The following is a 26,400-nucleotide window of genomic DNA, read 5'->3' as shown; positions in this document are numbered from 1 at the left end:
AGGAAAGTCAGAAAAGAAGATATAGAAGATGAGGTGCTTAAATTGAATCTCGAGTTATGAAGTAAGAATTCTGAAAAAGAAGAGAGCAGAACATTCCAGGATAAAGGTTTAGTGTTTGAAAAAATAGGGAAATCAGCCAGCTGGTGTAGTTCGGGAAATGCAAGTGTTAGTAGCAATGGTGACACTATTGATAAGTATAATAATAACTGCTAACGTTTCTTGAGCCTTTCTTATTTGCCAGACCTTGCATATCCTTCATCTTTAATTCCTTATGATAACCCTATAATATAATTGCTCTATTATTGCCATTTTTATAAGTAAGGAAACCAAGAGTTGAAGAGGTTAAGTAATTTGGCTAAGGACACATAGCTGTCAAATGATAGAGCATAGGTTCAAACACAGTTTAACCAGCTCCACAAACTTCTATGTGATTCTGCTCCTTATTTTTAAGAAATGAATTTATATAATTTACATAATATATTAATTTGGGTTTAAGTTACAGCTCATTCAAGTCATTACAGTATGGTGGATAAAGGCTCAGATTAGACTCAGCTCAATTTGATCTTTCCACTTACTGCATTTCCTCCTGGGGTAAGATATTTAAATTTACTGAGCCTCAGTGTCTTCATATGTAAATGTGTGAACAGTTATTGCGAATGGCATTTGAGACAATAAATGTAAAGTACTTTGCTGTGGCAGATATTTGACAATTTGAATTCCCTCTCACTGACTCTGAGTCCCACCCCAGCAGGCATTTGCCTGGGGAGGTATCTTTCTCAACAATACGGAAGTTCAAGACACTTGGAATCTTTAACCTATTTCCTTGATGAAGTTATTTTTAAAAACCTCATTTCAAGCCTCAAAGTTAATTTTTATTTGTTTTAGTTTTATTTTATTTATTTATTTATTTATTTATTTATTTATTTATTTATTTATTTATTTATTTTTAACACAAACAGGGGGAGTGGGAGAGGAAGAAGCAGGCTCATAGCAGAGGAGCCTGATGTGGGGCTCGATCCCATAACGTCGGGATCACGCCCTGAGCCGAAGGCAGACGCTTAACCACTGTGCCACCCAGGCACCCCTGTTTTAGTTTTATTTTTATAGCACAGACTTTGTTTCAGAAATATTTTTTAGTATACCCCGTCAGGATGTTTTCCTGACATGCCATTCAGTACAGTGGCATTGTAGAATAGATTTCATTTTTTTATGCTTGTCTGTTTGTATGTCTTTCATGCCTGAAAAATGTGGACTAGAATCTATGCTTCTGCTAAGTGTTACGCATAAAATATTTTTAAAGCTATTTCTGCAGAGAAGAACTAATTTAAGGGCATCGTATTTCATCTTTAGCATGAAATGAAGGTTTTCCATTTAAAGGGAAATGTGTCATTTTAAAAGGTTGAATATGATGGCACACATTAAAAAAATAAAAAATAACAAAACAACAACAAAAACATTTTTCTTGTTGTTTCGGTTCCATACAGAGCTCTTCTCTGCACTGATAACATTTTCATTTGATTATGAATTAGATAAATTTTCATTTTCTTTAAACCTTATTCCTTAGTATTTGAAGCTTCATAGTTTTTTTTGAGGTCAACATCATGACCTTGCTAGTTCAAATGTCTCATTTTATTTGTACCATTACAGATTTATAATATGCATATGTTCCCAGCACATTTTTAACAGTTGTTTATGTAAAAACTTGTACAATAGAAGTAACATATTATTCTATCTTCTTCTTTCTAGAAATTATGGCTCTTCCACAGAATTTTAAAGTTAGAAAGGAATAAAGGAGCAATTCAGGGCAAATCTTCATTTTATGGGTGTGGAAAGTAAGGCCCAGAGATGTTATGGAATTTGCCAAATATTACCTTTATCCAGTCTTTCTTTTCTCTATTTTTTCAACAAATAAATTTTGAGTTTCTACTACGTGCAAAGCACTGTAATAGATGCCATGAGGGACAAATTGTGTGTGAGGAGTTTCTCTCCCTCAAGGATCATACAGTGTGCTGAGAGATGCATGCAGGTAAGCAGTTAGCCATAGGGCAAATAGTAATGAAGTGAGCTCTTCACAAGCCCTTCAGCCATTCCAAAACTGATATCATCATCCTTGTATTGACTTGGTTTCCCTTTAAGATGACCAATTCAACACCATTATCTAACCAGTCATCCCTGCTGGAAGACTGCACACCAGCCTCCATTGTCCTCTTTTGTTTACCCACCCTGAGTATCTGCCAGTCATCATCCTCTTCAGTGTACTCAGAGTCCTTAAATCTCTTGATTTTCTTCATCCTGACTGCCAATGCATTAATTTTAACACTTTTTGTCTTTCTGTGCACTTTCACTGCAATTGTCTGACTCCTCTGCCTGTCTCTGTTCTTACTATCCTTGTATACATTATGCACACTCCAGCCACATTGATGTATTTGAATAGTGGTCATTCTGTGTCACTCACTGGCTTAACCTCTGTGACACCCAGTGGTCCATAGGATCAGACTCATTTCTTAATGTGGCAACAACCTCCAGGATCTGGCTTCCCCTCACACTTTTTATACTAGTTACAATTACTCTTTAAAGACTTTTGCCTATCTCTGTCCCCTTAGAAAGGCCTTCTCTTTGATCTTCGCCTGGCTGACTCCTACGTGTCTTTCAATATTCAACTGTTACCTTCTCATGAATCTTTCCCTCATTCTTAATGGGAGTGCTGCTCCTCTTGATCCATGGATTACACTGGATACCTCTATTAAATACTGTCTTTATGTTTGTTTCTAACATGCGATGTGTGCTTCTCAAAGGCAGGCGTCAGGTCTAATGTATCATCAGTCCTTACTATAGTGCCTGGTATTTAGTAGATAATAAAGATGTATTGAATAGATTGGATTATTTATTGAACAAAATGTTATAAAAGAAGTATAAACAGTATAAAAAAGTATCATGGAAGTGAGTAATTTCATCTGAGAAGCTAAAAAAAAACCTTCATATAAAATTCAGTGATTTAGTTGAGTCTTGAAAGAAGTCCATAATCAGAAAGGTAGATCAGAAGTGCAAAATGAGATTTTTCACATGGGCAAAGTTCCTCAGTTGTGATCATATTGCATAGAAAATAAAGAACTCATTAAGGTATCTCATTAAAAACTAATGGGTAATTATGGGAGTAGATCATGTGGGTACTTGAATGCCATGATCAAGAATTTGTTATTAATTCCATCAAGAGTGGGAATATGCCAAAGGGATTTAGAACAAAGAGGAACATAATGAGACCTTAAGTTACTTTTTTTTTTTTTAAAGATTTTATTTGTTTATTTGAGGTGGGGAGGAGAAATCGTGAGCCGAGTGGGGCATGGGGGGGAAAGGCAGAGGGAAAGAGAGGGAGAGGGTGAGGGAGAAGCAGACTCCCTGCTAAACAGGGAGACAGAGGAGGGGCTTGATCTCAGAACCCTGAGCTCGTGACCTGAGCCAAAGGCAGACACATAACGTATTGAGCCATCCAGGCGCCCCTAGACCTTAAATTCCTTTACTAGAGTAAACACCTGGAGGGTTGGGCTTTTTTTGTTTGTTTCTTGCTTACTATTTTTTTTTTCTCATTAAACTTGTTTTTTAATGGGTCTCAAAATTCTGTGACAGATTTTTGGTCAAGTTGTTTCCATTAAAAAGTACTGATTTTAAAAACTAATAACTTAAAACTGCCACACACACACAAAAAAAACAAATGGTCCACAAAACATTCTCCTTTCCTTCTGAAGGTTTTACGATGCATTGTTATCATTAACCAGTCTTTTACTATTAAACTTAAATGGCCAATTGACACAAACAGTTCTGAGACCGTTCTTCCACCACTGATTAAGACTGGGGTGGCAGGTATTGGGGATAATATTCATTTAGCCTTCTGAGCTTTCTGGGCAGACTTGGTGACCTTGCCAGCTCCAGCTGCCTTCTTGTCCACCGCTTTGATGACACCCACAGCAAACGTCTGTCTCATGTCACGAACTGCAAAACAGCCCAGAGGAGGATAGTCAGAGAAGCTCTCAACACACATAGGCTTGCCAGGAACCATATCAACAATGGCAGCATCACCAGATTTCAAGAACTTGGGACCATCTTCCAGCTTTTTCCCAGAACGACGATCTATCTTCTCCTTCAGCTCAGCGAACTTGCAAGCAATGTGAGCTGTGTGACAATCCAGCACAGGTGCATATCCAGCACTGATTTGGCCTGGATGGTTCAGGATAATCACCTNAAAAACAAATGGTCCACAAAACATTCTCCTTTCCTTCTGAAGGTTTTACGATGCATTGTTATCATTAACCAGTCTTTTACTATTAAACTTAAATGGCCAATTGACACAAACAGTTCTGAGACCGTTCTTCCACCACTGATTAAGACTGGGGTGGCAGGTATTGGGGATAATATTCATTTAGCCTTCTGAGCTTTCTGGGCAGACTTGGTGACCTTGCCAGCTCCAGCTGCCTTCTTGTCCACCGCTTTGATGACACCCACAGCAACCGTCTGTCTCATGTCACGAACTGCAAAACGGCCCAGAGGAGGATAGTCAGAGAAGCTCTCAACACACATAGGCTTGCCAGGAACCATATCAACAATGGCAGCATCACCAGATTTCAAGAACTTGGGACCATCTTCCAGCTTTTTCCCAGAACGACTATCTATCTTCTCCTTCAGCTCAGCGAACTTGCAAGCAATGTGAGCTGTGTGACAATCCAGCTCAGGTGCATATCCAGCACTGATTTGGCCTGGATGGTTCAGGATAATCACCTGAGCCGTGAAACCAGCTGCCTCCATTGGTGGGTCATTTTTGCTGTCACCAGCCACATTGCCACGAAGAACATCTTTGACAGATACGTTCTTGACATTGAAGCCCACATTGTCCCCAGGAAGAGCCTCACTCAACGCTTCATGGTGCATTTCAACAGACTTTACTTCAGTTGTAACATTGACTGGAGCAAAGGTGACCACCATGCCAGGTTTAAGAACACCAGTCTCCACTCGGCCCACAGGGACAGTACCAATACCACCAATTTTGTAGACATCCTGGAGAGGCAGACACAAGGGCTTGTCAGTAGGATGAGTTGGTGGCAGAATGCAATCCAGAGCTTCAAGCAGTGTGGTTCCACTGGCGTTCCCATCTTTACGGGTGACTTTCCATCCCTTGAACCAAGGCATGTTAGCACTTGGCTCCAGCATGTTGTCACCATTCCAACCAGAAATTGGCACAAATGCTACTGTGTCAGGGTTGTAGCCAATTTTCTTAATGTAGGTGCTGACTTCCGTAACAATTTCCTCGTATCTCTTCTGGCTGTAGGGTGGCTCAGTGGAATCCATTTTGTTAACACCAACAATCAGCTGTTTTACACCCAGTGTGTAAGCCAGAAGGGCATGCTCACGGGTCTGCCCATTCTTGGAGATACCTGCTTCAAATTCACCAACACCAGCAGCAACAATCAGGACAGCACAGTCAGCCTGAGATGTTCCTGTAATCATGTTTTTGATGAAGTCTCTGTGTCCTGGGGCATCGATAATGGTCACGTAATACTTGCTGGTCTCGAATTTCCACAGGGAGATATCAATGGTGATACCACGTTCACGTTCAGCTTTTAGTTTATCCAAGACCGAGGCATACTTGAAGGAGCCCTTTCCCATCTCAGCAGCCTCCTTCTCGAATTTCTCAATAGTTCTTTTGTCGATCCCACTACATTTGTAGATCAGATGACCAGTAGTGGTAGACTTGCCCAAATCTACATGTCCAATGACGACGATGTTGATGTGAGTCTTTTCCTTTCCCATTTTGGTTTAGGTTAAGCGGTGGTTTTACGACACCTGTGTTCTGGCGGCAAACCCGTTGTGAAAAAGCTCTTGCTGACTATTTTATTCTCAAATAAAATGCAACTTGTGTAAAAGTACGAACTCATTATATATTTGAATAAACAAAGATGTGTTTTAGAACAGTACTGTCTGATATTTCTTTCTGCAGTGGGGGAATCATTCTGTATCTGTGGTATACAATATAGTAACCACTAGACCCACACAGCTCTTGCTCACTTTAAGGAACTGAGGAATTGAATTTTTAATGTTATTTGATTTTTAATTAATTTATATTTAAATTTAAAGAGCCACATGTGACTCGTGGCTATTATGTTGGACAACACAGTGTAGAAAGTTTTCCCTAGCAGGGTCCCAACAGAAAACAGATGGAACACTCAAATTAGGATAATTCAAGGAAATTTTTTTATAGAGAAACTTTTTCCAAATGTGTGTGGGCAGCTTTCAGGGAACCACAAGAAAGAATGCAATTAGCTGTGGTGTGACATGGGAGCAACGGTAAGACAGAATTGATGGAAAGACTCATAGTTAAGATTATAAGCCTGGATCACATTGGGATAGTATTTGTAATATGCAATAATACTTCTAATGAAATTTCATTGAATGAAATCTATGTTCAGAACTGTTCTTTTTAATGAAGTCTTTCCTGACAGTTTATTTACTGATGAGGAATGTGATTGCTTTCCCTATACAGTGCTGATCTGTGCTGTGTTTTCTCAGCATTTCCCCCCCTGGTACTCCACTGTGAGTGGTACATTTTCCATTAGCAGGGCTGTGCTTACTTAATGGTGGTCCCTGTCAAGGCTCCTTTAAGAAGCATCCTCTCTTCTGAGCACCTAGAATGTAGGCAGTCTCTGACTGTTACCTGTGGTTATGTTTTAATATCCTGCCCTTTCATTCCTTACTTCAGCATACATAATTCACCTTCAGTCCTAGCTCATTGCTTGATGATTTGTTAAGGCTTTGAAAAAAGAAGGAATGAGGGCTTTTAAGCAGGATGGGGCTATTTTTCCTTGCTTTATTTATTTTTATGCCATGCAAAAGGAATAAAGAGTCATAAAATGGCTTGACTGAGTCAAATAAATCTGGGTAAATAGAGCAAGGACCCAATAAAAAGCTGGAGGTGAAAAGAAAAAAGGTGGGGGTGTGGGGATACAGGGAAGGAGGAAGGGAAAACTTTATACTTCCTGTAGTGATAGGCACTATTTATTATTACCTAGAAAACAAAATGTCTTTGACCCAATGAAACATTTTAAATTAAGATTAAGCTCTGGATAGAAATTAAGAAATCATCTTTATAGTCCTTATTTAATCCCATCAGGTTGTCACCACCTGTCATCCTTTATTAAAGTTTTGTATGGCACTGCTGTTTGCTCTGAGAAGGTTGACATCTTTTAGTTATTCTGATGAATCTTATTACAGAAGCTAGTGAGTTTTTATGGTCAACACAACAGGAATCTCCCATATCATTATTTCTGATGTCCTGTGTGAGGGGCAGTGAGGGGGAGGTATCTCTTCAGCCTGTCCCACTCATGACCCCTTTTACTATCTCTGCTTTTATGAAGTTGAAGGAGACAACCAAGAGCTACACATAATGAAACTGAAAAATACGGGCTAGGTTCTTTACGTAAAATTAGATACTGTCTTATAGCCCATTGTGTATCTGTTTATGCCATTGCCTTCCATTGCTCTGCATTAACTTTTTCGTAATTTTCTCCTGCTAGCATGGATAATGCTGAGTAGGAGCTGTGAAGGTAGCCACAACTTTCATCTGGGTAATTGCCACCATTCCTTTTATTGCTCTGACATCTAGAATTTTATTTATCTCTATTTCTTCCTCCCTCTCTTGTCCACTTCTTTCACTGGATACAGTCTCCATCATGAACACATTGCACACCCATCCTCAAAAAGAAAAAGTGGTAAAAGACTTAGTAGGCCTCTGTTGTTTCCCCCTTGGAGGCATCTAGAAATGCTTGCAGCCTGTATTATTGGAATTTAGTAAACAGGAGCCAATGGACGCCAAACATCTTGTGGTGTATAATGTAGTCTCAAATGATGGTGATTTTTTCCATTTTAAATATCAGTAACACCATTGCTGAGAAAATCTAGGTGTAACTGAGGTTTAGGTTGGTACCAGTGACCTCAGCTAATAGAGGATTGTAGCTGTGCCTTGATGGGTAAATGCTAAAATCTCCTCAAGAATCTAGTATGACACCTTCCTGGCATTTGGTAGGCTCCTAGTAAAACTATGTTGTGTTCTGAATCAAGTTGTTCACTTGTAAACTAATCAACACCACTCAATAAGTCCTCTGCAAGTTACTTTCAGGAATAGAAAAAAAAAAAGCTATACTTGTCAATATCAAGATTCTAGCAGTGTTGTAGGAGAGATGAACATGCATAGAAAAAAATATTGGGAAATTTTCAAAATGCTATTGGAACAAGAAAAGGTGAGAGTTGACTCTTGAGGAGAGTTGGTGGGGGAACTCTATGTGGAAACCATGGAGGATACGGTAGGATTTTAGCAGCAGGTAATTTTGTGGACACTTGCTGAAGTCAAGAGTACATTATAAGTAAGAACGTGGGAGAAGAGATATACATGTGTAGGAATATTGTTACTGGGAAGGATAGTACTTGAGAAGATGTGACAGAAGATGGAACTAAACAGGGGCTGGGATACAGTATAGATGGTCTTGAACTTCTTATAAAGAAGTGGCTGCACTTGAAGGTATGGATTTTTGTGTGAATGTAGTCATTGGGCATAGTGTATGACACACTGCCTAATGGTTTATACTTTGCCTCAATTTCCTTCTTCATGGAGTCTGTGCTGTAAACTCCCTCAGTTACCAGCTGCTTAAACTTACCTTCCTGACTTTCAAGGTCTCCTCTCAAGAGCCCTTTTCAGTTTATTAATTTAAATGGCAGCAATTTTCTTAGAGGTGAATCGCTTGATTTTTTTCAATCTTTTTTATGCAAGATAGCACTGAAAAAAGTATGATTAGATTCAATTCAGTTGTCTCCCACAAAAGTAATATGTAGAAAATACCAACCAAGGTGACTCTCTGTGTGCTTAATAGCCTAAAGATTTAGGTTAGGGATATAACAGAGAACTGTTCTGCTTAAAGAAATGAAAAGGTGTTGCACAAATTATCTTAAAGAGCCAAAAACAGCGTCCAGTTCCTACTTGAAACAGTTTGTTCTTGGAATATTGTCAGCTAAAATTGTGGTCAACTTTTGCAAATTGTATGAATTTGCACTGCATATTTTATTTGGTGTTTAGCAAAACTCCAATATGGCTCTGCATAACTTACACAATACACCCTGAAAATGACTTCAGAAACTCCCACAGAAGTTGACAAATTGGGCATCTAATGCTTTTAAGCTAATTGCGTGCTTTGAGGTTAAAGAGTCGACTTGTTAAGAATGAAGATCAGAGTTTCTTGGAGAGAATACTATGCCGACTGCCACACTGAATGCAACCCAGCCCCATATCAGAAATGTTACAGAAGCTTAAAGAAGAAAATAATGTGAGCTTTAATCACCATTCTATTTGGTCTTAAGTGAAGTGCTCATGAATCATATGCAATATCATAGCAGTTTTGAAACCTATTCTTGAATTTTCAAGCTGTTATTTTCAGGAAATTTAGAAAGCAAATTGCTAAGTGATAAAGAGTAATCTGATACCATTGCTTATGCCATTTTTCCCCCCTCTTTTGCAGACTGGAAAAAAGGAAAGGAGTAATACCCTGAATATTGCAATAGACAACATGTGTAAGAAGACAAGAGACCTTCGCAGACAGGTGAGGGAAGAGAGAGGCGTGGAGACAGAAACACCATATAAAATGAACTTCTTTTTCCACTGCTAGAATATTTACTTCTTGTTTTTGTCCCTCTTCAATTAATCTAGAACACAAAACAAGAGTAAATAGGTACCTTCCATATTTACATACCTCAGCCATTCTTGTGGCAAACAAAGTAGAAGAAAGAACATGTGCCTTAATATCAGGCAGAATTACATTCAAATGCTGGCCTTGCCCTCATCAGCTGTGTGATCTTGGGGACAAATTTAATCTTTTTTTTTTAAAGATTTTATTTATTTATTTGACAGAGAGACAGCCAGCGAGAGAGGGAACACAAGCAGGGGGAGCGGGAGAGGAAAAAGCAGGCTCTCAGCAAAGGAGCCTGATGTGGGGCTCGATCTCAGAGCACCGGGATCACGCCCTGAGCCGAAGGCAGACGCTTAACGACTGCCCCACCCAGGCGCCCCAAATTTAATCTTTTTGAGCCTCTCTGAACCTATAAAATGGAATTCATAATACATAATTGGACTTTGAGGAGTAAATGAAATGCCTATCAGTACCTGCTATCTAGTGACTTTTTAGGGAATGTTGGTAAATTGAATCTGTTACGTTAGAAACCGAGTTTATCATCCATATACTTAGAGCAAACAGCTAGTAATCAGAGATGTACCAATTTGCCCTTTCAGTTATTTTCAGAATGCTTCAAAAATTGGTGGCTGATTAAGCTAAGTCTACTTTGTAAACTTAGGTCATCAGGAACATAGGATTAGGGAGGATTTCATTAGGTAATTTAGAAGTCCAGTATTATGCCACAAGTTAAATTTTTTACCCCAGAAAATATGAAGACTAGCTGTTTTCAAAGACCTTTGCTTTTCATTATTTTCTACTATATAGTAACCGAGTTCTTTCTCATGTACAACTTCAACTTGGTCACCATTAACTCATAAAAGAGAGGTGAAAGCTTTTCAATCATAAGCTTTTAATGCAATATATTATTGTAGTTTAATGGGAAGATTTAGTAAAATGGCCTGAGTAATCTTTTAATTCAGAAGTAGATTTGGAAATTGAATAAATAGGGATTCCTCAGCCAGTTAATATTAGCTGTAAAAAAAAAAAAAACAATTTTGAGGGCTATGGAAATTCCAATTTCTCAACTTTATGGCCTTCATGTGAATTCTGTTTCTACTGTCAGCACTTAGAAACATGGAATGTAAGAGTTGAAAAGAACTTAGCTCGACTTGTCTTATAGTCCAGATGAGAATGCACGCCTGTGATAGGATGGCCTGCCTAAGGAGGAAGAGGCATCGAATCTATACCAGGTCATAACCTATACTAAACTCAGGAACTTTTACCAAAGGGCCGTCATCCCTCTTCATTGCAGGACTTCTGTTCTCCATCTTCTTGAGGATTTCTACTCCATCTGCTCCTCTTGGGACTTGGAAAAGCTGTTCTGTGAGCTATCAACAATTGTGTCTTTCATTCCTGCCTCATCCCTCTCTATTGCCTTCAACAAAATGTTAATCTACATTTATACCTCCAAAGCTTTTGGAATCATTACCTAAAAAAAAAAAATAGTCAAGATAAATCAATCCTTTATATGTAGGATTACTAGATTTAGCAAATAAAAGCACAAGATACATTAAATTTGAATTTCAGATTAAAAACGAACATGTTTAATTATGTCCCAAATATTGCATGGGACGTAATTATATTAAAAATAGTGTGTTTAAATTTGACCAGGCATCTTGTATTTTATCTTGCAATTCTACATGTGTTCCCCCCTCACTAACATCAGTGAGATATAGAAAGAACATGGGGGGTTACTAATACTTTTCTTTATAGTAAAGGGATGTTTCCAGCTTGTAAAAAACTGCTGTTCCAGAAGTATGAAAATTCTCTATGGTTTCTATATGTCAACATATTCATTGTTTTGATTAAGTATTGCTGCTTAACTAATGACTACAAACAACAGCAACCATTTTATTGTTTCATGGTTCCGTGGGTTGGTTGGGGTCAACAGGGCTATATTTGTACTTGTGGTCTCCCATGTAGTGGCAGTCAAATGGTGACTGTGTCTGGGTTCAGGGCTGGGCATTTGAGGCCTCGGTGCTTCTTCTTCTTCCCTGTCTCCATGTGGTGTCTAAACTCATAGGACCCCTTCATGCGACTTCTCTCTCTCAAGCCTGGATTTCTTGCATGATAGTTCAAGGCTCCAAGAAAGGAGAGATGGAAGCTGCCAGACCTTCTTAATGATTAAGCTCCAAAGTTACCAGAATGCTATTTCTTCCCTATTCTATAGATAAGAATAGTCATGAATCCTGCCCCAGGTCAAGAGGACCAACAGAACCTCATGAAGTGATATGTGTGTACAGGATGCTGTGGGATTGTTAGACGTTTGTCTCTGGAGACATCTGCGGTCTTCAGTGTCAGTGAGGTAGTTGCTATGGTTTGTTTTCAGTATGCTTACTTGCCCTCCCTAGGACTTCATTTTCCATCCTGATGTTTATACTTTTGCAATAATAAAAACTAGTTTAACAGCAACATGAGTCATCTCCACCTCTTCTTATTCTTGCAAAGTTTATCAAGCAGTTTGTTTTAAGCATCTTATATATACTCTTTCACACAGGAAGAAGAAAGTCCCTACCCTTAAAATATTTTTCTTTGGAATATTTAATGCTCATATATTATTGTAGATCTGTTTTTGTTTGCATGTTTGTTTTTAGTAAACAATAATCAGAACACATCTTCTTGCCCATTTATCTAATCTCCTTGCTTACCCATGGCTTGTCCATCAGAAACACAGAAACATTTTGGGTTTGGTTCAGAGAATCATTGGATTTCTAGGAGCTATTTCTGTGAGATACATTGCTTAGACAAATCTGTGAGGGGAAGGGAAGCAAATTATACATTTTGGGGCAATAAAATGAAATGACCTGGAAGGTGACTTAGTGTTTATTTTGATGAACCTTATTGCTTTGTGACTTTCTTGCCTGTTATCATAGAGAACAAAGACAAAAGTCCTTGGCATGGTGTTCCAGGTTCTCTGTGATTTGGCCATGACTTTAATTGATATTATTTGTAATGTTCCTTCTCTTTTACTCTCTCAGTTCCTCCTCCTCACCACACCGCACATTGACCTGTTCTCTGACTAAAGAGTCTACTTACTATTCACCAACTGTTCCATCACTCCCGCCCCCCCCCCACAAAGCACATGTGTCTTTGTATAGATGGCTTGTTTAACTTAGTGCATTTCCCACTCCTCTTGCTTCCCCCACCTAGCCCCTAATCAACCTTAGGAACTTCAAGACTAACATATGTGCTACTTCTCCCATGAAACCTTTGCCATTATCAGTAGCTGGAATTATTATTTTTTCTTTCTGGAGCACTTATAGCATGTGTGGTTCTTTCATAGTAGTGATCATATCCTGCATGTGTTTTTCTTTTTTAATGGATTTTTTCTTCCCACTGGATTTCAGGTTCTTAAAATGATAGTTATAACATCTTTAATTTAGTAGTGCTTTGAAAAGCTCTCTACCAACTCCTTACGTTAGTCTTTACGTGATTGATTTTTATTTCTGAAACAAGAAATAATGCCATAGTATTATCTCAGTTTCACAGGTGAGTCAATTTACCGAACATCACTCAGCTAACTGGTAGAGCCAAGGTTTGAACCCAAGTCCACCCAACCCAGCCCAAATTGTAACCACCATATGAGGGGTCGGGGATAATGGCCTGTTCAACCTCAGAACTTCCAGTGCCTAATAAACTGATTTTAACCATCCTAATTTTTTTGTTCCTTACTATTTATTTTACAAGTTTCTTTTTTATTAAACTTTTTTCTTCCTTTAGTCTCCTTCCCCATCACTTATTTGAAAACTGCATACCTATTACAATTCTTAATAAAGGAGGAAGATCTTTAAGCATCATTTCTTTGTTTAAAAAATTAAAGCAATTTCTATTTCTACTGTATTATGCAGAGTGAAACATACATCTGATTTCACTAAAGGCAGGTTAAAATTTTTATTTGCATATATTGAGAAAAAAATGGCCTGTTTCATAAATGCAAAAATAAGGACTTGAGGTTTGTCAAACTAAATAGGATTCTGCTAAAACACAAAACAAAAACTTGACTGATTTTTTATGCTGAGTTGTTGAATTGATATATGCATTTCTTCTCCATTTTGGTAGTATCAGTGCCACACTTAGAAAAAAATATGTATGTCCTTATACCTCCTCTTCATCATCCTCATAATGAAATAATGTTAACAATCCAGGGCACCTTGGTCAGTTAAGCGTCTGCCTTTGGCTCAGGTCATGATCCCAGGGTCCTGGGATCGAATCCCATACCAGTCTCCCTGCTCAGTGGAGAATCTGCTTTTCCCTCTGCCTCTCCCTCTCCCTCCCCCACTCATGTTCTCTCCTTTCTCTAGCAAAAATAAAATAAAATCCTTAAGAAAAATGAATGATCCATAAGATACAAGTATCATTAAGTTGACACAGTAGGTGTACATTGAATTAATTATTAGGTGATTTAGTTGCTATTAGTCAATTGAGTTTTGACAGTCACATTTTGCTATTTGACTTAAAATTACAATGGCATTAATATATACATGTATCATTTTTCTAATTCCCTAAGGACAATTCTTTTCTGAGACACTTTCTTTTCTTTCCATTCCTCTTCCCCTCACAATTTCATTCTTTCTATTCTCTTATTTAGTGGTGGTGGGGGCAGTGCTGTCTTACAGTTCTCACATACAGCTTTCACTTTTGGGTTTCAATTGTAGAGATATATATTATTTTATTTGAGATCCCAAACCACTTACATCAGTGGGAAATAGAAAAATTGATGTCTCAAAGCCTTTTATTAAACTGTGGTGAGAAAAGATGGAAAACCCCTCAGTTTGATTTTGTGCCTGACATATTTCGTGCCTGGCCACAAACAGGTATTTATCGAAAACACATACCTCTAACTCCTATTGGCCTCCCACTAACTTCTGATTTTAGTGCTACAGCTTCTAAGGTTGTCCTATTTTTACACTGGCATGTTGGATTCTTCTTTAAAGTTTTTTGTATATCACTCAAGTGAAAGGAATGAGTTGTTCCATTGGGTGGGAAAATAACATGAAAATTAATAAGATACAGGCTTCTTACATATTATACACAGATATAGGTGAGTGTACAATTTAAATGAAAAAAATCCCGTATGTCAGAATATGCCAGAACCAGAACATATAAAGAAAATTACTTAGCATAGCATTCGAGGCATTCCATATCTTGTCCCTATTTGCATTTCTAGGCCTCTCTTGTAATAATTCCTCTTTCATAGTCAGCACAGTACAGGGGATGCCAGAATCAAATTCAGTAGTGTGCAAAGCAGAAGTGATAAAGTGTGATCATCAATGGGTAGTTTATGTAAGACATCAGAGTCTGTTACTTGGAACATGTCCAAACAACATTATTACCAGACCAATGTATCTATTTTATATTAGATTCCCCTGACAGCAGGTCCTATGACCAGAGCCTAGCATAGGTAGGAGGCAATTCCAAGAAGCATGTGTAAGAAACCGGAAGTGTAAGAGAATAGGCAGGGAAGGAGGAAAGAATATGATATTTGAGATTCCTATTGTAGGCAGCAGGAATTTAAGGACCTCTGAGAAGGGGCAGAATGTCTCCCAGAATGCTTAACCAATGGATAGGGGCCAGGAATTTTATCCGGTCGCTCCCATCTCCACTGATTGATAGTTATTCCCAGTGGTGTTCCCTCTTCAGAACTTCCAGGCTGTCTGTGCTTTGGCTGAGACAGAACCTAAGAAAGAATAACAAAGAGAAGCATGGGGTGCATTCAAGGTGTGATGTCTTGAAAGGACAAGAATTTTTCCCTTATAACAACAGCTGAAATCAGAGACTGGTTCAGTGGTTGAGACATCATCTTTTAATCTTTTGTCTTATTTTGTTCTTTTTACCTGAAATGCTTTCCATTACCTCTGTTGTACCTAAGAAATCCCGTTTTAATCCTTACTCTATCACTGTGTTCTAGTTACACTGAATTATTGTGCTGTCTTGAGGATCCCTTTCTTTCTTTCTTTCTTTCTTTCTTTCTTTCTTTCTTTCTTTCCTTTTCTTTTCTTTTCTTTCTTTATCACTTATGATAGTCTTTTTCTAGGATGCTATGCTTTCCACTTCCCAACTCCTAATCTTAACAGCTAATTCTACTTTTAAAATGAAATATGTCTCATCTTTACAGAAGGCTTTTTAACCTCAACAATCCAAGTTAATTGTTTATTTGTTTGTGCTTTTTTATAATAATTTTTTATTATATTATGTTATTCACCATACAGTTGTTTGTGCTTTTTAAAAGATACTCATCAAACTCTTTTTGCACCTCTCACTCCCTAATATTGCCCTGTCTTTGTTATCCTGACATTCCCAGGTTGCCTTGAATGGTGCCTTGCCCTTAGAGAGCAATATACAGCTCTAGGAAAGAAGATTCATTTTGTTCATTATATTTGAATTGTATCATGTCAGGTAATTTCAGCCCATTTTACAACAAAATGTTGAAAGCATTGGCATAAACTTATTTGTAAGCTCATTTTTCAGTCGTTATGTCTTGTCCTCCTGAGCATATGTCCATGGTACACCTTCTCTCACTTACTGTGTTTTGTACTTAGCAACATATCTTAGACTAAAGTAAAAAAAAATGTGTTCCTAATATGGTTTAATTAAAAAATTAATTTAGCCAAAGCATTTGTTCATTTATTTGTTAATAATAGTAAATTAGCTGTACCTCATGCCTCACCTTTGCAACATGTTTCAGCACTTCTGTATGGAATGAAGTATTGAATGAATAACAGGGAAAACATAGCTGAAAACCTTGTGGGGAAAAAAAGAACAAGGGAGTAAATACCATTAAAATAAAGGGAGGAAAAATGGTAGTATCATAGAATAGAAATGCATAGACCATAGCAAATGTATCCAGTGCTGTAAGATTGCTATAAGCATTCAAGTATTTCCAAAAATTGGCACAATGTGGGATGATAGTTACTCTCTGTCTCTCTAGATTTTTGTATGTGACAAAGCAAAATGTATTTTTTTAAAAGCACAAGAGAACAGTCTAACTTTTTAGGTATAGTTGTAGATGGAAACACACATCAAAGCCTTTTTTACGAGAAATAATCAGTTTTTAAACCTGTGTCTCAATGTAGTTGATACCAAGTGTTGCTTCTTCATGTAATAATCAAATTTCTAGAAATAGGAGTTTATTCTCACTGTCTCCACCTCCACTCATCTCCCATTCATTCTTCAAACCATTGCAATAGACTTCTGCTTCCACTTTTCCGCTCGGATTTCTCTAAGTTGATCGATGACCTCTTAGTGGTCAAATCTATTAGACAAGTCTTAGTTCATTTTATTTAATTTACCTTTAAAATTAGACTCTGAAACTCATTATTTTTTTGAAATTTCTTTGCTGTCAGTTTCCTGATTTTCCTTTATTTTAACGTTTAATGACTCTCACTTCTCTATTAGATTATAAGGGACCATCTTGCTATATTTCATAATAGCTTGCTCTTGGTAGAAAGTAAGGAAATGATGTTTAGAAATAATTGTTGAATTGAATGGAATCAAATAACACAGAAAAGAAGAATCAACAAGTCCATAATGTGGGTACTATAATTGCATCTGGGAGGATAAGTTCATCTGGAGAGAGCACTGACATAGATTTATTTGAAAGTTTCTCTTTCAGCTGTTGGTCATTTGCTCTCTTTGTTTTTGGCCATCATCTCAGCCTCTTTTTAGATCCTGCTCTTCCATCTGCATGACTCCCATATATGGTAATATTTCCTAAGATTTTATTCTTGGACATCTTCTCACTGTGCATGATCCTATCTGCCTCCTTGGCTTGCATTACCTCCCATATGTATGTTGGCTATTAATTGCATATCTTTAGTTCAGATTTCTTCTTAGCCCTCCTTCTATAGATCCTGTTATAAATGAAAGAAAAAAAGGATAAAAGGGAGGGATGATAATTGAAGACTGTTCCCCCTCTGAGATTCCTTCTACTTTTATGTATCTGGAACTAACATAACATAATTCCCTGCTCAAGTCCTAACTTGTAATTCGTTGCCTGACTTCTCTGGTTCAGTCTTTATGGACATCAAACACATTGTTCATTCACTAAAGGTCTTCCCCTTGTCTTATAACCCCTTAGCACTCTGCACTCTGTCCTAGTAAATGCTCAGACAATATTAATTAGTTGCTATTAGTGATTTGCCTTTCTGTATGCTAAGCAGATTCTTTCCTTGGGGATCTCCCATAGCTTCTGTGGAATTGTTAGAAGCCAGAAAATTTCACAATTCTTCTGCCTAAGATGTATCATCTATTTTTTTCTCCCATAAATCTATAATTATTATGGATTTATTATCCTATAAATATTATAGGAAGATATTGCTGTTGTTGTTGTTGTTTTATGCAGCTACACCAGCATTCTCATGTAATCTAAAACTAGGGTGACTGTCTGTTGGTTTTAAAAAATACTCTAAAATATAATTTTCACAGAAGGCAAAATATAAATTTTTTGTCTGATAGCTGTTCATTTCTTTGTTTTATTGTATAGAGGTTATTAAATTAAATGAGGAGGTTATTAAATTAAATGACTAAAAAACTGGGGAGCCATTCATAGTCATTGACACTGTTGGATGAAACTTTTCAAGATACTATGATCCTTTAGAACTTAATATTATATAAATACAATGCATTAATTTTCCAATGCAGTTTTAAATTTCAGAAAATATCTGCTGAATAGCGTAATTGCCTGATTGTCATTTATGAGCTTACACATAATCTAATTTAAAAGAACTAATTGTAGCAGAATGTTATACTTGTTTAATAATTTAAGGTGTAAGGACAAGAACAATTAATGCAGATGAAGAAAATTGGACATCAAACTCATTTATTATTCTCCTTGCTCTATTAATCTGTTATCAACTAGCATAATCGGTGATCTAACTTGGTTTAATTACCATGAAGACTACAATTTAGCTAATCAAAATTTATCATCAGTTCCTCCAACAAAGTAGAAAACATTTTATAATTTTGTAATTATGAAAATACATTATGTACAATGTTGTTTGTACACATGCATAAACATTACAATAGTACAATTTCTTTGAGGGAAAATTGATTATTATCACTTATAATCTGACCTCTGGGCTAAGTATAATTTAAGAAAAAAATAATGCATTTTGAGAACAAGAGAGCTATTGCTCAGTGATTTTTTTTCTTGGATATTTTGTTTGTTTTAACTCTGTAAGCGACAGTCTTAAATATTATTAGTTTAGAAATTATGTAAAAACATGTAAGATCAATTTTGTAACTAATAAGATTGTAAAAATAGGAAATAAACGAATCATTTCCTGAAAAAAAAAAAAGTGATTTTTTTATTTCTCCTCAGCTCCGTAAGGCTATTATAGATCATGTGTCAGATTCCTTTTTGGATACGACAGTCCCGCTTTTGGTTCTCATTGAAGCTGCGAAGAATGGCCGGGAAAAGGAAATAAAAGAATATGCTTCAATATTTCGTGAACACACCAACAGGCTTATAGAGGTAAGCATGCTAGAACTATAACAACTCCAAATCCAGGAGACTGAAGCTCTCACTCCCCATTTATAGTTGAGTTGTACTCAGATAAAAACTTTTGACAACTTATTACAAATTAAGCAAAGAAATATTTTTTAATGTATATTTTTTTCACAGCTACACATACACACACACACACACACACACACACACACACACAGAAACTAGTTGAATGAAGGTACTTTGTTTTATCCTTATAAATATTTTCTTCCTGTTCTAACATGAAAGTATCAAATACTCTACTTCATGCCATTTTATTATTTCTCTACCATCTTTTCATGGCTGTATTACTCCTTCGGTCTTTCAAATCATATTCAACTATGTAACGTGACTATAGAGAAAGAATGTCAGATATACAGGGGTAGAAATAACTGGAATAAATAAGTGGGGATAGTGGATTGGTCCATGTCCCAGTAGAAGCAAGAGGAGATGATAGAACTATAATTTCATCTGCTTGGAAGCTGGAAGCATGGAAATGCCCCATAACTTGGGGGCAAGGTGGCATATTGCTGAAAGAGCCATAAAATGCTAGATAATTCCTAGGAAACAGATAATAGAACCTGTTGTATTATGAGGATCAGTAAGGCAGCTACAGTGTAAGAGAGTCTGAATGGAAGGATTTCTAACACCAGTAAGGTGACAGTACTCACAAGGCCTGGAATTGGCAGCAGAAAGGAGAAAATGTGCTTGACCAGATTCATATACCAGAGCTGATACACTGCTAGGACTTGTCAGTGTGACTGCACTGTTTTTTATGGCCAGTGTCTGCTCTCATTGGCAGCACCATGCCATATTGATTATTCAGTGTTCTGACTGCCACACTTTCATATACTGGCTATGAACTTTTGTGGTGAATATGTTTGGGGGATCAAATTGCTTGTAAAAACTTGTGAGTCAGAAATAGACACCACCTGAATTAGAATCACAGCATTTTATGTAACATCTATTAAATAGAAGACTTTCCCAATGTCTTTAATGTAGATCCATTGGGAGGGAAGTTTCCCATGTACCTAGCATTTGCACTATAAACTCTGATTCCTAATTTTCACATCTAGAAAATGAAAGGAGTTGATAAATAGATAATTACTAAGATCATTTCAGCCCTGAAACTGACCTACCTCCAACTCTGAAATCTACTTTGAACTTCCCAAGAACTCTGCGAGACAGGGTAACTGTTACAATTCCCATTGACCTTAGATGGAAATAAAGTTACAAACCCAGACCAGACTAATTAGAGCCAGAGCTGATTTTCAATCTTACAATTTTTAACTAATTCATTCAATTATTTATTATATTTCTCATCTTATTTATTCCCTCATGTGTTCATTCCTCAAATATGTATTCAGTCTTCCCCCCAGGAAAATGTTAAAGTAAGAGGCAAAGCAGAAGGAACAGATCATTACAGGTACCTAACTAAGTGTAGCCCCTGACAATCATAATCATTTTTTCTAAAAGTATGTTCTGTAAGCTGAAGGCACACTGAATTGTGAAAACAACCTTTTGGTGAAATATTCTAAGTAAAAGTTGGTTTCTGCTAAGAAAGTTACATCCCTATTCCTATTTCTTAGTTTAGTGTTGCTATGAAACATAAAACTCATAAGGTGCTCAATAAAGAAGGGCTTCTTGATCACAGTTTTTTGGGGAAAAGTTCTATCTATTTCTCCTTGAGAAGCTTTTACAGTTCTGAGAAATCCATAGATAAGACGACTTCTTAAGTCAGAATTTCCCCAAATCAGTTTACCTAAGGAGCTCTTCTTTCCATGACACTTACTACTAAGGCAGTGCCCTGAAGGAATGCTTGAGAATGCTACCTTAATTTATTGTGAAAGGATGGTTTATCAGAAGGGGGAATGAACCATGAGAGACTATGGACTCTGGGAAACAAACTGAGGGCTTCAGAGGGGAGGGGGGTGGGGGAATGGGATAGGTTGGTGATGGTTATTAAGGAGGGCACGTATTGCATGGTGCACTGGTGTTATACGCAAGTAATCCACCATGGAACTTTACTTCAAAAACTAGGGATGTACTGTACGGTGACTAACATAATATAATAAAAAATATTATAAAAATGATGGTTTATTATTATGAAGACAGAGGTCTACGAATCTGTTTTAAATATTTAAGGATCTTGAAAATTCTGTATTTCATGTGAATATTGAAAGAATGAAAGATTTTATAATTTTGAGCTCCTGGGGGACTGAGAATGAGTTTTATTTTACGTTGAAATTCCCCTTAATACAATTAATGAGATTATGCTAGCTTTGGAGTCACAGTTCTCACTCTTGCATTACTTAGAAACTGGCCTAAGTCATTTTCAGTTCCAGTTAGCTTATACTACGCAACACACCGTTTCCAAACTTAGTGGCTTAAAACAACCATTTAGTATTCTTTCACTGATCGGTAGGTTGGCTGGGCAGTTGGTCAACACTCATGTGATTACTGTCAAATATTGGCTGGGAATGGAGCCCTCGAAAGCTTTGACTGGGCTCGACATGCAAGATGTCCCATTCATATGACTGAAAGTGCATGAGAGCTATCAGCTGGGATCTTGGCCGTGGCTCTTTGCTGGAGGACCAATACATGGCCTTTCCATGTGGCTTCAGCTTCTTGCAGAATAGTTGCTGGTTCTGAGATGAGAGGTCCCCAAAGCAAGTCAGAGATGGGAAGTAGATGCTGATATCCTAGGCCTGGGCCCAGAAATTGGCAGAATACCACTTTCACTATATATTATTGGTCAAAACAAACATGGAGCCTGCCCAAACAGGAGGGGAGGCAGGGAGGCATGAGACTTCACCTCTCAATGGAAAGAATAGCAAAGTATGTGTCCACCTTTATTCTACTGTACTTCTCAGGACTTCGTTTGCTTTATGCAAAGTAAACGTTAGTAAGATAATGTCTAAGGTCACTGCCAGTTTCTAAAATTCTTTGATATAAAAAATACTTTTTACAATTTAGGGACTTCTAATTTTCCTTTTCTTTTTTTTTTAAAGATTTTATTTATTATTTATTTGAGAGAATGGGGGGGCACAAGCAGACTCCCCGCTGAGCACCGAGCCTGATGCAGGGCTCTGATCTCACAACCCTGAGATCATGACCTGAGCAGAAATCAAGAGTCAGATGCTTAACTGATGGAGCCACCCAGGCGCCCCAAGACTCCTAATTTCCTAACAGCTATAGACTTTGGAGAAAATGAAAGTGTCTTTTAAGTATACCGCTTGCCCACTAGGTTGTTTATATATATCAAGAAGAAAAAAAAGAAAAAGAACACTTCATTTATCTCCCAGGAAAAGTTCTTTTTGAAAGCAGCTGTCTAACCAAGGCAACAGAGAAAATCATCATTAATTTACTACAAACATTGAGCCAGAAGTGCCTGTGACAGAGTCCAGGGAAATAGGAGAGCGTAAATATATCAGTTTCAGAAGACATTGCAAGTTTACTTTGTATAGATTGTTTACCAATCTTCCACCTTTGTTTTCCCTAGTACTCCTCCACCCAGACTTCTTAGACCCATCTTATTCCCAAGCTGGGTAATTTGACAGAGCAGGACAGAAAGTCTTAGATTCTAAATGACTTCAACGAAAAGCTATTTTCAACATGTCTGGGGTTTGATACCTCAACTGTGTTTGTCAGAGAAATCTAAAATCAGTGAACTTTTTGCAGTAAGACTTAAATGAAAAGAAAAGTCCATTTTTAAAGAAATCCTATCAGGTCTTTGAAGAGCAACTCCATGCTGTTAAAGGAACGCATTAGATAGTGGTTAAAATTGTAACTTTTACAAAAAAAATAAATAAATAAAATAAAAAATAAATAAAAAGAAAAAAAAAGAAAAGGAAAAAAACTGGATTTGAACACAAAGCAAAAACAAAACAAAACAAAACACAAAGCATTTAGAAATTCTATGAGTAATAATTAAACAACCAAAAGGACTTGGGGTATTGGAGAAAAGGGGTGGGAATGAGGAGAAGGGTGGCCAGTAAATTGGGCCTGAACTTTCCCATTCTCTACTGGGGTCATGTCTAGGTCTCCTGTTACATTGTCACGTAGTTTGGTGTAAAATGATCGTGGGTGATGTGATGGTTATAAAACTCTGGGTAGTGTCAATAACTGGAGAACCTAGATACTTATGACTAATTTTGTTTAGTTATGCTGAACTAAGGAACTATGATGCAAGGCTTACCCTACTTAGAACATCCAAGTTACTCTGTGTTTTTGGGTCTACCAAACCACAGTGGATATGAGAAGAAGGAGTCAAAAGGTTGGCATTTTAAAAACCATCTTTACATAGTGATTAGCTATTTAATGACAAATATGCTTATTGAATTATACTCCCCAGTGTTTGATCTTGAACTGATGGTGAATTAGTTAACTCTACTGACTTCCACCAATAATACCTATTAAACAGGAAGTTTAAAATACTAATTTTATCTTAAAATTTAAACTATTCACTAATTCTAGAGAGTAAGAATTTTATCTGTCATCACTTTGAGCCTATTCTGTTAGCCAAGTCTATGCAGTTAGTACTCCATAAATATGCACTGAATGAAAGACAACATTCGTAACAGTAACTCACTTTTGTTTCTCTCTAAAAAGTTAACTTTGGGGATTCCAGTAACTGGACTTGAGGCAATATCTAAGCCCAGTTACTTAATAGGGTGCCTTCCTATTCTACTGTACATGAATACTTGAAAATAATTCTTCACAATGATATTAGCAAACACCTTTGCCATCAATTATCAAACACAAACACTATAAACTCTATTGCAGATCTCCCTCAGATGGAGTTTATCACAATTAGATAACATTTTCAAAGAACTTTACCCACTTCAAGATAATAGTTTGTAAATTTAATGTGGTAATGTAATTGTTACTCAGAAGAATGCCATTGCATTCAATACATGTGTTGCTTATTACAATGGCTGTTATTTAATATTTCTTTAAAATTAATTTCTAAAAAATCCACTATTATTTTTGAATCATACTACAATTTGTTCTCAGCAATCAGTTCATGCTGAACACTACATAGTTGCTACCAACTAAAAAGGCAAAAATCTCCAGTTTATCCCATGGATTTTACCATATTAATTATTATTAAATATGACAGTGTTAATGATCTAGGCCTGAAAATTTTCTGTGAATTAGAGAAGTTTCTCCATGTGAAAAGCCAGTTTCGTCAGTGCTTTGACTTATTCATCAAAAATTCATCTGTCTTGATGCACCTTATTTTAGTAAGTTTCATGGGAGCCTTTCATCAAAAAGGAAAAAGTGGGTGGACATTTAATTATAATACTTCCCTCCAACCTACAAAGCTGATTGTTCCCACTCACAAAATGGCGAGCCAGATTTAGCAAAGCCCCAGTGCCAANGTTAAGGCCTGGGCCCAGAAATTGGCAGAATACCACTTTCACTATATATTATTGGTCAAAACAAACATGGAGCCTGCCCAAACAGGAGGGGAGGCAGGGAGGCATGAGACTTCACCTCTCAATGGAAAGAATAGCAAAGTATGTGTCCACCTTTATTCTACTGTACTTCTCAGGACTTCGTTTGCTTTATGCAAAGTAAACGTTAGTAAGATAATGTCTAAGGTCACTGCCAGTTTCTAAAATTCTTTGATATAAAAAATACTTTTTACAATTTAGGGACTTCTAATTTTCCTTTTCTTTTTTTTTTAAAGATTTTATTTATTATTTATTTGAGAGAATGAGGGGGCACAAGCAGACTCCCCGCTGAGCACCGAGCCTGATGCAGGGCTCTGATCTCACAACCCTGAGATCATGACCTGAGCAGAAATCAAGAGTCAGATGCTTAACTGATGGAGCCACCCAGGCGCCCCAAGACTCCTAATTTCCTAACAGCTATAGACTTTGGAGAAAATGAAAGTGTCTTTTAAGTATACCGCTTGCCCACTAGGTTGTTTATATATATCAAGAAGAAAAAAAAGAAAAAGAACACTTCATTTATCTCCCAGGAAAAGTTCTTTTTGAAAGCAGCTGTCTAACCAAGGCAACAGAGAAAATCATCATTAATTTACTACAAACATTGAGCCAGAAGTGCCTGTGACAGAGTCCAGGGAAATAGGAGAGCGTAAATATATCAGTTTCAGAAGACATTGCAAGTTTACTTTGTATAGATTGTTTACCAATCTTCCACCTTTGTTTTCCCTAGTACTCCTCCACCCAGACTTCTTAGACCCATCTTATTCCCAAGCTGGGTAATTTGACAGAGCAGGACAGAAAGTCTTAGATTCTAAATGACTTCAACGAAAAGCTATTTTCAACATGTCTGGGGTTTGATACCTCAACTGTGTTTGTCAGAGAAATCTAAAATCAGTGAACTTTTTGCAGTAAGACTTAAATGAAAAGAAAAGTCCATTTTTAAAGAAATCCTATCAGGTCTTTGAAGAGCAACTCCATGCTGTTAAAGGAACGCATTAGATAGTGGTTAAAATTGTAACTTTTACAAAAAAAATAAATAAATAAAATAAAAAATAAATAAAAAGAAAAAAAAAGAAAAGGAAAAAAACTGGATTTGAACACAAAGCAAAAACAAAACAAAACAAAACACAAAGCATTTAGAAATTCTATGAGTAATAATTAAACAACCAAAAGGACTTGGGGTATTGGAGAAAAGGGGTGGGAATGAGGAGAAGGGTGGCCAGTAAATTGGGCCTGAACTTTCCCATTCTCTACTGGGGTCATGTCTAGGTCTCCTGTTACATTGTCACGTAGTTTGGTGTAAAATGATCGTGGGTGATGTGATGGTTATAAAACTCTGGGTAGTGTCAATAACTGGAGAACCTAGATACTTATGACTAATTTTGTTTAGTTATGCTGAACTAAGGAACTATGATGCAAGGCTTACCCTACTTAGAACATCCAAGTTACTCTGTGTTTTTGGGTCTACCAAACCACAGTGGATATGAGAAGAAGGAGTCAAAAGGTTGGCATTTTAAAAACCATCTTTACATAGTGATTAGCTATTTAATGACAAATATGCTTATTGAATTATACTCCCCAGTGTTTGATCTTGAACTGATGGTGAATTAGTTAACTCTACTGACTTCCACCAATAATACCTATTAAACAGGAAGTTTAAAATACTAATTTTATCTTAAAATTTAAACTATTCACTAAT

At 37.0% G+C, this 26,400-nt stretch overlaps 2 protein-coding genes across 4 annotated transcripts in view; one reads left to right on the top strand and one right to left on the bottom strand.

Moving 5' to 3' along the window:
* Positions 1 to 26,400, top strand: part of CTNNA3 (catenin alpha 3) — a 1,722,523-nt gene that overhangs the window by 943,921 nt on the left and 752,202 nt on the right. For all 3 annotated transcript variants that reach the window (XM_034662590.1, XM_034662589.1, XM_034662591.1), the window contains 2 exons: positions 9,552 to 9,632; positions 19,081 to 19,233. In XM_034662590.1, the coding sequence (XP_034518481.1) occupies positions 9,552 to 9,632; positions 19,081 to 19,233 (234 nt within the window). The remainder of the gene's footprint in view (positions 1 to 9,551; positions 9,633 to 19,080; positions 19,234 to 26,400) is intronic.
* On the bottom strand, positions 3,730 to 5,837 carry LOC117802686 (elongation factor 1-alpha 1-like). Its single transcript, XM_034662592.1, has 2 exons — positions 4,771 to 5,837; positions 3,730 to 4,234 (listed from the first exon to the last, which is right to left on the bottom strand). Exons 1-2 carry the CDS (start codon positions 5,797 to 5,799, stop codon positions 3,875 to 3,877), a joined length of 1,389 nt encoding a protein of 462 aa, XP_034518483.1. The 5' UTR covers positions 5,800 to 5,837; the 3' UTR covers positions 3,730 to 3,874.

The sequence above is a fragment of the Ailuropoda melanoleuca genome, chromosome 6 (genome assembly GCF_002007445.2).
Source record: "Ailuropoda melanoleuca isolate Jingjing chromosome 6, ASM200744v2, whole genome shotgun sequence".
Taxonomy (NCBI): Eukaryota; Metazoa; Chordata; class Mammalia; order Carnivora; family Ursidae; genus Ailuropoda; species Ailuropoda melanoleuca.
The sequence above is the reverse complement of the archived record's forward strand: the minus strand, read 5'-3'. Positions and strand labels throughout refer to the sequence as shown.

Excerpts from the sequence above, each read along its gene's own strand:
- LOC117802686 (XM_034662592.1), bottom strand. The coding sequence starts at position 5,799 with ATGGGAAAGGAAAAGACTCACATCAACATCGTCGTCATTGGACATGTA.